This window comes from Mustela nigripes, chromosome 10, assembly GCF_022355385.1.
Source record: "Mustela nigripes isolate SB6536 chromosome 10, MUSNIG.SB6536, whole genome shotgun sequence".
In the NCBI taxonomy this organism is placed as follows: domain Eukaryota; kingdom Metazoa; phylum Chordata; class Mammalia; order Carnivora; family Mustelidae; genus Mustela; species Mustela nigripes.
In genome coordinates, this window is record NC_081566.1 from 57,718,061 (window position 1) to 57,730,739 (window position 12,679).

Here is a 12,679-nt window from a genome sequence, read left to right on the forward strand (position 1 = left end):
TCGTACTTAGTGGTGGATAATTGTTTCCCCCCAAGATCAGAAATAAAACGACAATGTCCACTCTCACCACATCTACTCAGCACTGAAGTGGGGCACAGTGAGACAATGGCTAGTGTACTAAGGCAAGAAAAAGAAAGAAAAAGCATACAGATTGGGAAGGAAGGAGTAAAAATGTCTTTATCTGCAGACTATGAAAAAATCTATGAAATCTATGAAAAAAATCTGGTGGGATCTACAAAAAAGTTACAGTTTAGTAAGATTGCCAGATAAAGATTAACATTTAAAAGCATCTGTATTTCTATGTACTAGCAATGAACAGTTGGAAATTAAAACAAGCCTTCTGTGTACAATAGCATCAAAATATATGAAATACTTAAGGATATACCTGGCAATACTGTGAGACTTATAATTGAAAACTATATAAAATATTGCTGATAGAAATTGAAGACCTAAATATGGAGAGATATCGGTTGTTTGAGAGTCAGAAGACTAAATATTGTTAAGCTATCATATTGTCACTATGACAAACAGTATGTTAAATATTAAGTTCCCCATTTTGATCCCCAGAGTCCACATAATCCTGATCAAAATCTTAAGAGGATTTTTTGGTAGAAAACAACAAGCTGATTATACAATTGATATAGAAAATTCCAAGGACCTTGAACAACACAAACATGACCTGATTTCAAGACTTATGCTAAAATTATGGTAATTAGGAGAGCATGGTATCAATGTAAGATAGACAAAAAGATCACTGGAATAGAATAGACAGTTCAGAAGTAGATCCATACACACCTGGCAATGGACTTCTGACAAAGGTAGAAACAAATTGGAGAAAGAGACATCTGTTCAACAAACAGGACTGGAACTATTGGATATATCCCTGTGCAAAAAAAAATTGATTCATAGCTCAGTCATAAACATAAATGAGCTCAAAATGCTTCATTGAACTGGATGTAAAACCTAAAACTATAACACTTACAGAAAAAAGTTAAACAAAGATTTCTTAGATTTAACACCGAAAAAAAGGATTCATTCATAAAAGAAAAATTTGATAATTTGGATTTCATCAAAATAAAAATTCCTGCTTTTCATAATACACCGTTAAGTGAATGAAAAGACAAGGCACAGATTAGGAGAAAATCGTTGGAAAGTCTATATATGAACAAAGACTTATATGCAGAATATATATAAAGAACTCTTAAAGCTCATTCATAAGAAATAAACCAGTAAAGTTAACACTTCACCAAATAAGATGTGTGCATAGGAAATAAGCACATGAGAAAATGCTCAACATCATTACTTCTCAGTGAAATGCAAATTAAAATCACCATGAAATATCATACATACTTATTAGAATGACTAAAATTAAAAAGAATGATTTAAATTAAAATACCAAGTGTTGGAGAAGATGTGGAGGAGCTGGAAATACACACTCCTGGTGGGGGATGTACAGTGGTTCATCACCTTGGAAAACTGGTTGTTAGTTTCTTAGAAAGGTGTGTGTCAGATGCTCCAACCATCCCTTTCCTAAGCATGTACCTTTGAAAAAATAAATTCTGCATCTACATCCATGTACTTGTCCATCAGTATTCACAGCCTCTCTATCCATAAAAGCTAAAAACTGGGAAAAACTCAAATGCCCGTCAACAGCTGAATAAATAAACAAATTGTGCTAGGTCCATCCAGTGAAATGCCATTCAGCAACGAAAAGGAATAGTTACCTATTGATATATGGAGCAACGTGGGGGGATCTCTGTGCTGGTGAGATAAGCCAGAGAAGTAAGATACATGGTGTTTATAAATTTCATATATAAAACTGTAGGAAATGCAAACTATTATGATAGAGAACTTCTGTTTGGGCAGGCCCAGTCCACAAGTGGCAGGAGGTGTGATGAGGAGACATGTGAAGGACATGTTCAGTTGGACTGTGATGAGGTTCTCACAGGTGTATTCGTGTGTCGATATTTATCAGATTGTGCACTTTGAATATATGCCATTTATTATATGTGAATTTTTTTTTTTAAGATTTTATTTATTTGACAGACCCAGATCACAAGTAGGCAGAGAGAATGGAAGGGAAGCAGGCTCCTCGCTGAGCAAAGAGCCAGATGTGGGGCTTGATCCCAGGACTCTGGGATCATGACCTGAGCCGAAGGTGGAGACTTTAACCCACTGAGCCACCCAGGCGCCCCTGTATATGAATGTTATCTCAGAGCCATAAAAAATACTAATTTGTCTCATTACTTTCTCACATAAAAGTAGTATTCTACATTTTTTCCATCCCTCCTTAAAAAAAAAAAAAAATTCTGGAAACCATACTCTAGCAGTATATAAAATTTATTTTTTTTCCAGTTTCACAGTAAACTTCAGTGTATTCAGCAACTCTTCTACTGATGAACATTTTGGTTGTTTATAGTCTTTTGTACTTATAAATAATGCTGGAATAACATAGTTTTGTTTATATATCTTTTTAACATTTGTTGTGTCCACAGTATCTTTGAGATCTTTAGAAGTGGGATTGTTGCATCAAAAGGTAAATACACAACTTGGAGAGATGATGCTAAATTCCCACTCATAGAGGTTGTGTCATTTTGTGGAATGATGAGCAACATGTGAGAGTACTTGTTTCCCCTACATTCTCTCACCAATAGAATATGTTGTCAGATGTTTAGATCTTGCCAGTACAAGTGAGAAGTGGTATCTCAGTGTAGGTTTAATTTGTATTTCTTTTATTATGAGTGGGGCAGAGCATGTTTCCGTATGTTTGTGAGCTTTTCCTATTTCTTTTCCTGAGAATTGCTGATTCTTTTATTTCAGCTCATTTTTCTATAGGTTTGGGGCTGTTTTCTTCTCTGCTTACTTGTACAGTTCTTCATACTTTAGGAATATTAACCCTTTTTCTCTAATGTTACAAATATTCTTTCTCTGGTTGTCAAACTTTTTTGACACTTCGTATTTTTTTTTGCATTGCAGGGGCTAGGCACGTTTTTTATTTTCAAGTAGTTGTTGGCAATTCTTTTCTCTTGGATTTTGAGGCATAATTAGGAATTTTGATCACTCATAATACATCGAGAAACTCACTCATGTCTCTTCTGGTACTTGTTTTCATTTTTTACGTTCAGGTTTCTGATCATTTGGAATTTATCCTTATGAAAAAAATCAATTTTAACATTTTCCATATGGCTTAGCTATACTAACGTCACTTATTAAAGTCTTCTTCCCCAGCTGACTTCTATTATATTCTAAATTTTCAAAGCAGTTGGGCATATTTTTGGATTTTCTGTTCTGATCATAATCCATCTGTATTCTTGGGTCCGTTCCCTACTGTTTTGCGTGGCCTTTTTTCACCTCCCTCCCTGCCTCCATTGCTCTTCTTTTTGAGGATTTTCCTGATTGTTCTGCATTTTTATATTCAACTGGAAGACATACCTTTAAAGATTTACAAACATCATTGTCCCTTTTACATGTCCTAAGTTTTTTTCAATTTTTATTTATTATTTTTCTTTAAGATTTTATTTATTTATGACAGAGATCACAAGTAGAGAGGCATGGGGGGGGCGGAGCAGGCTCCCCGCTGAGCAGCGTCCCACGCGGGGCTCCTTCCAGGACCCGGGGACCATGACCCGAGCCGAAGGCAGAGGCTTTTTAACCCACTGAGCCACCCAGGCGCCCAGTTTTTTCAACTTTTAGAACGTGCCTATGCATATTCCCCGTCCTTTTCCAAAAGTCACGTAACTAGAACAGACGGGACATGACGTGGCTCCTTAGCAGCAGCCTTATCCAGAGCACCTGCAGGAATGTGAGACAGCGGGAGCCTGTGGACTAGGGAGGGGAAAGCGGAGCTTCGGGGAACTGGAGATCCTGGGGCAGGCAGGCCTCGCTCTGGAGACCGGGGAGGGTGTCGTTACTCGGCGCGTGGGAGAGGCTGCCCTCCCGCCTGGGCAGTGGGACAGGTGCCTGCGGTCTCGGCACGCAGTGACACAAGGCTGGCCTTGAGGGGCGCGAGCGCGAGGTTTCTCTCCAGCCCCAGCGCCTGCTCCTCTGCCACCGCGGCCCCAGCGCCTGCGGCAGGTGAGGCTCCTGTCAGCGCGCGGCCTCCGTTTGCTCCGCGCGGGTCGCTCCGCCGACCGTTGGTTCCGTGCGCGTGGCCCCGCCCACCGCGGGCCGGGCCTCCGTAGGCGCCTCTACGTCATAAAAGGGGCATTGTCTGATGACGTATTTCCTTGGAGGCGTTCGGCAGAGAGGCGCAGAGTGCCTTCGCCTCGGGAAGGCGAAGTTCACTCCCGGTGCCGCCTCCTCAGCCGGACCCTTTCCGGAGGAGGAAGCGGTGGGAAAGTGGGCTTCGGTGCTGTTGCGAGGGGGGAGCGTGGCGTCCTCTGAGCTTCCCCCTCACGATGGACTCTGTTCCTGCCACTGTGCCTTCTGTCACCGTTTCCCCCGGGGACTCGGAACTTCTGGGACCCCTGTCGGTCCTTTACGCAGCCTTCATAGCCAAGCTCCTGGAGGTGAGGGTCCGCATGCCCAGGGAGGGACCCCGGCTCCGGCAGGCGGGTAGACGAGTCGTGAGCGGAGTTGGCGCGCTGACGGGTGGAGGGAGAGCTGGAGTGGGTCAGGGCCGAGGCGGGCAGGACGTCGCAGTGCTGTTTAGGGAGCCCGGAGGGAGTGATTTTAAGGTTTCGTCCCTTGTTAATTTGCTACTGATTTCTTAGACTGTAGCAGGCGCTGTGTTATTTTCCGGTAGAAAGTCATGAACTCTTGGGGTCCTTTTCTAGGGGCCCCTGGCACTGTGGTGGGTTGGGGCCAGCAGGGTAGCTGTGTGCTTGTAGAAGGTGGGACAGTGTTCATACAGCCGCATGCCAGGAAGCGTCTAAAATGCAGGCGCGGCGTTATGGAGAAGACGGTTCGCTTCAGAGCCGCGGTCTGGACCGGTTACGAGCAGCCGTCCGAGCTTACTCAGCTTTTGTTTTTATGTAACAGTAGAATAAAGATTGAAAATCTTGGAGGAGAAGCACATTATTTGGGTTATTCGCTATCATTTTGCTTTTATTTGCCGCCGTACAAATTGATTTTCTCTCTAGGGTGTTCAATTTTGTGTTTTATGTGGCTTTTTATTAGGAGTTAAGAGGAAAGTCTGATCCAGAGACATTAGGCGTGTCCTAGACGACACGATGTGGTAGGTCCTGTTGCAAACTGGAAGTATGTGTTCAGCTTAAATACATTTAGATTCATAATATTCAGGAGTACTTGAAGCCAGACAAGAAATAAGAGGCTGCCAGTACCCCATCTCTATGGAAGCAGTGGAAGCTACTAAAGAATTTTGAGGGGGTGGTTACCTGGTGGAGGTCGGTTTAGAATTTCTGTGGATGGTTCTTTGTGACTGTTTCATGGATTCTTGTTATTTCCAATATTTCTGTTTCAGTTAGTTGCTACGTTGCCTGATGATGTTCAGCCTGGGCCTGATTTTTACGGGTTGCCATGGAAACCTGTACTTATCACCGCCTTCTTGGGAATTGGTTCATTTGCCGTCTTCTTCTGGAGAACTGTCCTTGCTGTGAGTAAATTAAACTTACACTTTGACTCATCAAGACACCAGATATTTTATAATCGCTAGCCCTCTTGTTTCTTTTTCATTTATGAACACGAACACAAATGCTTCTGATCTCAGCTAATCTTGTGAAGTAGTTCAGTATAATCTTTGTTGGTAAAGATTTAGGTGAACAAGACAATATGTATAATTTTAATCTGAAAACCTCAATTTATAAATCTTAAAATCTAAAGATTAAATGTATATGTACCTACTTGGGCACATGTATAAGTTCCTAGTAGAACTGGCAAGTCTTAGAGCCATCTTGAAAAGCAGTTAAGTAGTATGTATCAGAAGCCTTAAAGTTTTCATATCCTTTTATTATAAAGCCATGTGTAATTAATCTGTCCTAGAGAAATAACCAGTCATGCATTAAAAGTTTTATATAAGAGTGATCAGTGAAACACTATTTTTGAGTGAAAACTTGGTGCAAACTAAATGATCTGCAGTAGGGGAATTGTTAAATTATTGTATATCCATATAATAGGATACTAGGTAACTCTTGAAATTTATGTTATTTTGAAGATACAGGAGCCCAGAAAATGTTCACAATTTAATATTAAGTGGAAATAGCAGAAATCAGGACTGTAAAATACAAACTGTATGTTGTATATATAATTATATAAAAATAGATGTTTACACAGAAATAAATGCTACAAGAGAACAAAATAGTAAAAAATATATCTAAGACCCTAGGTAATTTTGCAGTATATTTGCAGATGTGTTATCTACAGATAACACATCTGCAAAATGTGTTAGATTTTTTGTTTTGTTTTGTCTCACATATTTTCTAACTTGATCATTTGCTATTAGACTCATAAAATAACTTCTTATTTGGAAAAACAGATTATGTAGTATTCAAAGACACACTACTAAAAGTTTTATGTCTTCAGAGTCTCTTCCCGTGCAGAATTTGTCTTTTTTGCTTATCTATATATGTATGCTCATATGTATTCAGTCTTGTGACTGTATTATGTCTTTTTTGTTTCATAGTTATCTAACATAACTGGAGAAGAAATCTTGGGTGAATGAGCTTTTTTTTTTTTTTTTTTTAAGAGTTTATTTCTTTTTGACAGACAGAAATCACAAGTAGGCAGAGAGGCAGGCAGAGAGAGAGAGAGAGGAGAAGCAGGCTCCCTACTGAGCAGACAACCTGACATGGGGCTCGATCCCAGGACCCTGAGATCATGACCTGAGCCAAAGGCAGCGGCTTAATCCACTGAGCCACCCAGGCGCCCTGGGTGAATGAGCTTCGCAGATGAAAAGCTTTCAGTTTCAGTTGAAGCTTAACAGTTAATAAAGTAGCCAAAGCATTGGATGCATGTCTTTCTAAGATTTTTTTTCTGATTTCTTAGTTTTATCAGGCATACCATTGTTCATAAGCTTTCTCTCCTTGTACAAGTGATGATAAAATCACTTAAAAAGAAGGGTCATTTGCCTGGATTCCTGGGAAGAGTGCTCTGATCTCATGGGACTTTTCCTCAGATGGAAGGGGAAAGGGAACATAGAAAGGATGAGTGGAAGGGGAAAGGGGAAAACGTTTTTTTATTTCCCACTCTTGTTTCTCCCATCTTAAAAATCCTAACACCTGTTTACATTTTCACAGGATGATGCAGGCTTTATGTCCTCACTGCTGTTTCTCAACCTCAGCAGTTGACTTTGGAACCTTGGTCCCTGCTCTCATTTGCCTGCTTCTTGTTTCTTCCTGCCTCCTCCCGCCTACTGTTGTGGACTTACTGTCTCATTAACAAGCCTGTGGCATTAGAAAAACAGTCATTTCTTTCCATGTTGGAACTCTGAATGCATTTTCCAATAACAACATTATTATACATGCGGTTGGATACTGTAATAATGATGAGATACCATGGATGATTTATGGACTGATCTGAGTATTTCATTACTATTTATAACTTTTGAAAGTGGAAATAACTTCTGGGTTACAAAGACTTTCAGTGATGCAATTTTTAAAAAATTGAGTACTGCTTAGATTTTTTTTTTTTAATAAGATTTTATTTGTGAGAGAGAGAGCGTGCAAAAACTAGGGAAGAGGGGCAGAGGGAGCGGCAGACTCCCTACTGAGCAGGGAGCCTGACTTGGGGGCTTGATCCCAGGACCCTGAGATCATGATTTGAGCTGAAGCAGACACAACTGACTGAGCCCCCCATGTGCCCCCTGCTTAGATTTTGCAATCCTATAATTCAGTGCCGTCTTTAGAGAGGATTTAGAGGTTAGTGAGGTGTCATTGCTCTGGTTGCTTGTGCCTTTTCCTCTAGCAGCCTTCTTTCCCTTTCAGGTGGATGACCACTATGTTTAGGGGTTTTGAGAAAATCAGATGACCTAGCATAATTTTTAGGTCTCTAAATGCAGCCAGTTGCTAACTTGTAATAGGACTTCATAGATGTTTTCTGGAGAGGGAGAGAGACATATCTTAGTACAAAGATTATGCCTTTAATTTTGTTTCCTGAAAGTGTCTTTGAATGATCAATGTTTCTGGACTTCATTCTCACTATTTGGGGTTGTCAAATAAATGATTTGGGGTAAAAGAAGCATTGATATATGTAATATGAAAATATCCATTTCCATTATTAAAATTAAGAGCTTAATAAGATTGGTGCCCATTTAATACATAAACATATCTTTATTTGCAAAATGATGTATTCACTTTAGTGCTTCTACCAGAAATTGTGAGGCATCCCTACCAATTACATTTGAAATGCTTTTTTAAAAAATATGTTTTTATTGTTTTTTAAGATTTTATTTATTTGTTAGAGATAGCATGAGAGGTCATGAGCGGGGGATGGGGTAATGAAAGAAGCAGACTCCCTGCTGAGCAAGGAGCCCAGTGTAGTACTTGATCCCAGAACCCTGGGATCATGACGTGAGCTGAAGGCAGATGCTTAACTGACTGAGGCACTGAGGCACCCCACATTTGAAATGCTTTTTAATCTTTTTATTTTTTAATTCTATGGATTATAGTGAACCAAACTTTTACTAAATTTTCATTTTGTTATGATTTGACTTGTATATAATATTTTCGTAATATTGAAATACTATCATATTTCTGTTATTAAAATGTTTTGACATCTAATTTAATTTTATTTTTCTTCTAGGTAAAGAGTAGAGTATATCAAGGTAAATACTTAGGTTTATTCTGTTGTTTGTACTCTTCCTTCAGTATTAGTGTTAGATATGAATTTTATGTAAGATAGAAGTAGATACAGTGACTTCTGATGTCGGATTGACTTACTCCTGAACATTTTACTGATCCTAGTTGCTAGCTTGGATGACAGAGTGTAGATAGTGATGCTACCAACTGAGATAGGAGGTGAAGTGGAACAAATTGTGGGAGGAGGAAGATGATTAGTTTGATTTGGGGCAGATTGGCTTTGTTGACTTTTTTTTTTTTCAGATTTATTGCATATGAACAGTGTTCCTGAGCTAATGGTTTGATCAATACAGTAAATATTTAAGTATATGATTTGAGGAATAGAGATGTAAATCAGTGTGCTTGTATTTTTTTGTCTTTTTCTTTTTGCAAATGACATATATTTGAATGATCACAGTTTCTGAGAAGAAAGGTACACCATGAAGGGAAGGCTATCAAGCCAAAATATTTTATTATATTTCTTATTTTTGAACTAAATTGGAATCTCACTGAAGGAAGGGTCCTTATTATATTTTTCTTATTTTATGTATTTATTTATTTTTAGATTTTATTTATTTGAGAGAGAGATTGAGAGAATGAGCTGGGGGAAGGACAGAGGAAAAAGCAGGCTCTCTCTCTGAGCAGGAAACCTGATGGGGGTTCTGGGATCACGACCCAAGCAGAAGGCAGACACTCAACTGACTGAGCTACCCAGGCGCCCCGATTTTCCTTATCTAGTAGTATTTTTACACCCTTACTTGCCATGACTGCAGGTTGCTTTCTCAAAAGCGTAATAGTTATGTTAAGAAGTTCTTTTCCTCATAGTGCTAGGTAATGTGCTGCTAATACCTTGGGTTATTTAGTTTTACTTAGTTCTCATAATAATCTTATGGATTTCCTCTCCCCTTTAGTTACTGAGCAGCAGATTGCTGCAAAGGTGAAGAATATCATGAAAGAAAACGCAGAACTTGTACAAAAGTTGTCAAATTACGAACAGAAGGTATAGCTATTCTTTCAATATTTTCCCCTCAGGATTCCAGCTTGAATTATTTCCTCCTCTGTTATGGTGCAGTTATTATGGTATTTTAAAATTTCATTATTTCCTATGAGCCATCCAGATCTGAAGTAATCATCGTATGTGTAAAGTACAGCTTTCTTCTCTAAGGGGTTACCTCTCAGATAAGTTTTGATACACCTGTGACTTATAGTTCTGAATTCTGTGTGCTTTATTTTAAATAGATTAAGGAGTCAAAGAAACATGTTCAAGAGACTAAGAAACAAAATATGATTCTCTCTGATGAAGCAATTAAATATAAGGTAAAAATCCTTTCTCTTTTTGAGATTACATTCTAAAAACAAAAGAAAAATAGTGAGTAGTTACTATTAATTTTAATGTCTCTTTTAATAGGATACAATCAAGAAACTTGAGGAAACTAATGGAATTCTGGATAATACAGCTAAAAATCTGCGTGTTATGTTAGAATCTGAGAGGGAACAGAATGTGAAGAATCAGGACTTGGTAAGTTTTATTACAAATCGTTAACTGTAATTTAGCTTTCAAACTGTTTTCTAGATGGGGTGGAATGAACTCTGCATTTTCCCAGGGTGTAACCAGAGGAGGATTTGGGAGACAGGGAAGTTGAACCTGTATTCATCTGTCTTCATGGAATCTTAAATGCTAATACCACAAGTTGTTATTTTCATGGTCCTAGGAAATATTTTTGTCCTCAGCCCTGGATAATTTCTGTATTGCTTGGCTCTGCCATCTGAAACATGTAGAGCAACTAAGAAACCGTAGCCCTGTTGAACAGTTCTAGTACTTTGTTTTGTTTTGCATGATTCCTTTTAAAAACAAGCCTTTTAGAACCGTTTAAGAACTACAGGGAAGTTTCAGAGAGTTCCCATATGTTGCACACCCAGTTGAGCTTGTGACCTACCTGGCCAGGTATTTGCCAGGTTTCTCTACTCTCAGTAGAACCATTCCCACTCTTGGTGTACTGTTCACTTCTGAAGGAAGTACCTTTGCCCAGCCTGGGATGAAAAGAGTGAAGAGTATGTTATACCTCCTTGAGGAGGCAGTATCCTTGACAGATTATTTGGAATTCTTCCATAAATGAGATATGTCTGTCTGTCCTCAAGTCCAACCATTTTTAGTTTGGGCAAGAGAATTTTTTTTTTTTTTTAAAGATTTTATTTACTTATTTGACAGACAGAGGTCACAAGTAGGCAGAGAGGCAGGCTGAGACAGAGAGGGGAAACAGGCTCCCTGCTGAGCAGAGAGCCCAATGCGGGGCTCGATCCCAGGACCCTGGGATCACGACCTGAGCCAAAGGCAGAGGCTTAACCCACTGAGCCACCCAGGAGCCCCTGGGCAAGAGAATTTTTAAGGTGACCGGGAGGATTTTTTTTTTCTCTGCCAGTTGATTTCAACTAGACTACTTGAACATTTCTCCCCCCCCCCCTTTTTTTCTCCCTGCTTTTTTTCACCTTTTTGTCTGGTCATCTACCTATCACATTAGCTCATAGCAAGGAAGGTCGCAGATGCACGCAGTTAGAGCTCCAGTTATTTTTTTCTTACCTCTTTACAGTCTTGACTTTTCTCCCCAGCTAACACTGAATCACCTGCTTTTACCTAATATGTAGGCGACGGCTCTGGGATAGCATTTCATCTTTTTAGCACATATCCTACCATTTGTACTAAAATCATAATACCTTTTTTGTGTTTTTCTTCCACATGGCAGATATCGGAAAACAAGAAATCTATAGAGAGGCTAAAGGATGTCATTTCAGTGAATGCCTCAGAATTTTCAGAGGTAAAGCTGCCTTTAATTCTGCAAAATGTTAATAGGGTGTCTTAGTTTTGTTGAAGAGCAACATTTGATATGTGCTAGAATTTGCAATAAATGAAAACTACATGATGTCTAATTGGGAAAGTGTAATACCCCTCCTTTGGAATGAACTCACTAATAGGAGTGTTTTGTATTAGGTTCAGATTGCGCTTAATGAAGCCAAACTTAGTGAAGAGAAGGTGAAGTCTGAATGCCATCGGATTAAAGAGGAAAATGCCAAGCTGAAGAAGAAGAAAGAACAGGTAAAGAAAAGTTAATGTTCTAGATTATGTGGAGGAAGGGACTGAGTATCATTACCCCTTGAGTATCTTTTCTCAGATCTGTTTTTAAGGAAATGAAATATGTATGCAGAATTTTATTCTTAGATACGCAAAGTTTAAGCTTCCAAAATTGAGTGCATGTATATATTCTCCATCTGTTCTAGATTTTCTGTTCTTATCTATAATTTCTTATTGCTGTCAGTGTTTTTAGTCTTTGTCTTGTCAAATACCAACCAATTATTAACTTGAATAGCCTCAGTGGGATGATGGATTTGCTTCTTGACCAAAGAATTATGAATTTTAACCCTGCTTTGAGCAATTACTGCTTTATTGACAAAAGGAAGGTTATATGATCTGGAGTGTGGACATGGGAGACAGTGAAATGTGTTCTTCTGTTCCTGTGAAAGTGAATTATTTGAATGGGCTGCAGTTTTCTGAAGGTTGCAGTAACTGGGTTGACTTCCTCGACCGCTCTCATCCCATGTGCTTACTGCAGCTCTGAGGGTAGGAGCCACTCTCCCCTCTCCCGTCACGAAGGCCTCAGTCCATAGAAACAGGCCAAAGAAGAGAATGGCTCCCTGCTTCCCTGTTTCATTCACATATTCCTGATGTGTCCAGTGCAAGAGCCCTAGCCTTTGGAAATTCATGTGTTTTAACTTTTCAGTTGCAGCAAGAAATCAAAGACTGGAGCAAATCACATGCTGAGCTCAGTGACCAAATCAAAGCATTTGAGAAATCTCAGAAAAATTTGGAAGTAGCTCTTTCTCACAAAGATGATAATATCAATGTAAGTTTATTCTCTTGACAATACATGCTTAATCCTCATGAAATCTATTTG

At 39.2% G+C, this 12,679-nt stretch overlaps 1 protein-coding gene across 5 annotated transcripts in view; it reads left to right on the forward strand.

Moving 5' to 3' along the window:
• The window catches only part of MIA3 (MIA SH3 domain ER export factor 3), a 57,991-nt gene that overhangs the window by 30,592 nt on the left and 14,720 nt on the right, over positions 1–12,679 (forward strand). For 3 of the 5 annotated variants that reach the window (XM_059413380.1, XM_059413381.1, XM_059413382.1), the window contains 8 exons: positions 5,423–5,554; positions 8,698–8,719; positions 9,644–9,732; positions 9,972–10,049; positions 10,141–10,251; positions 11,474–11,545; positions 11,719–11,823; positions 12,506–12,628. In XM_059413380.1, coding sequence (XP_059269363.1) covers positions 5,423–5,554; positions 8,698–8,719; positions 9,644–9,732; positions 9,972–10,049; positions 10,141–10,251; positions 11,474–11,545; positions 11,719–11,823; positions 12,506–12,628 — 732 coding nt within the window. Of the gene's footprint in view, positions 1–4,224; positions 4,509–5,422; positions 5,555–8,697; positions 8,720–9,643; positions 9,733–9,971; positions 10,050–10,140; positions 10,252–11,473; positions 11,546–11,718; positions 11,824–12,505; positions 12,629–12,679 lie in introns of those variants that run through there. The other 2 variants (XM_059413383.1, XM_059413384.1) reach the window with 1 other exon arrangement.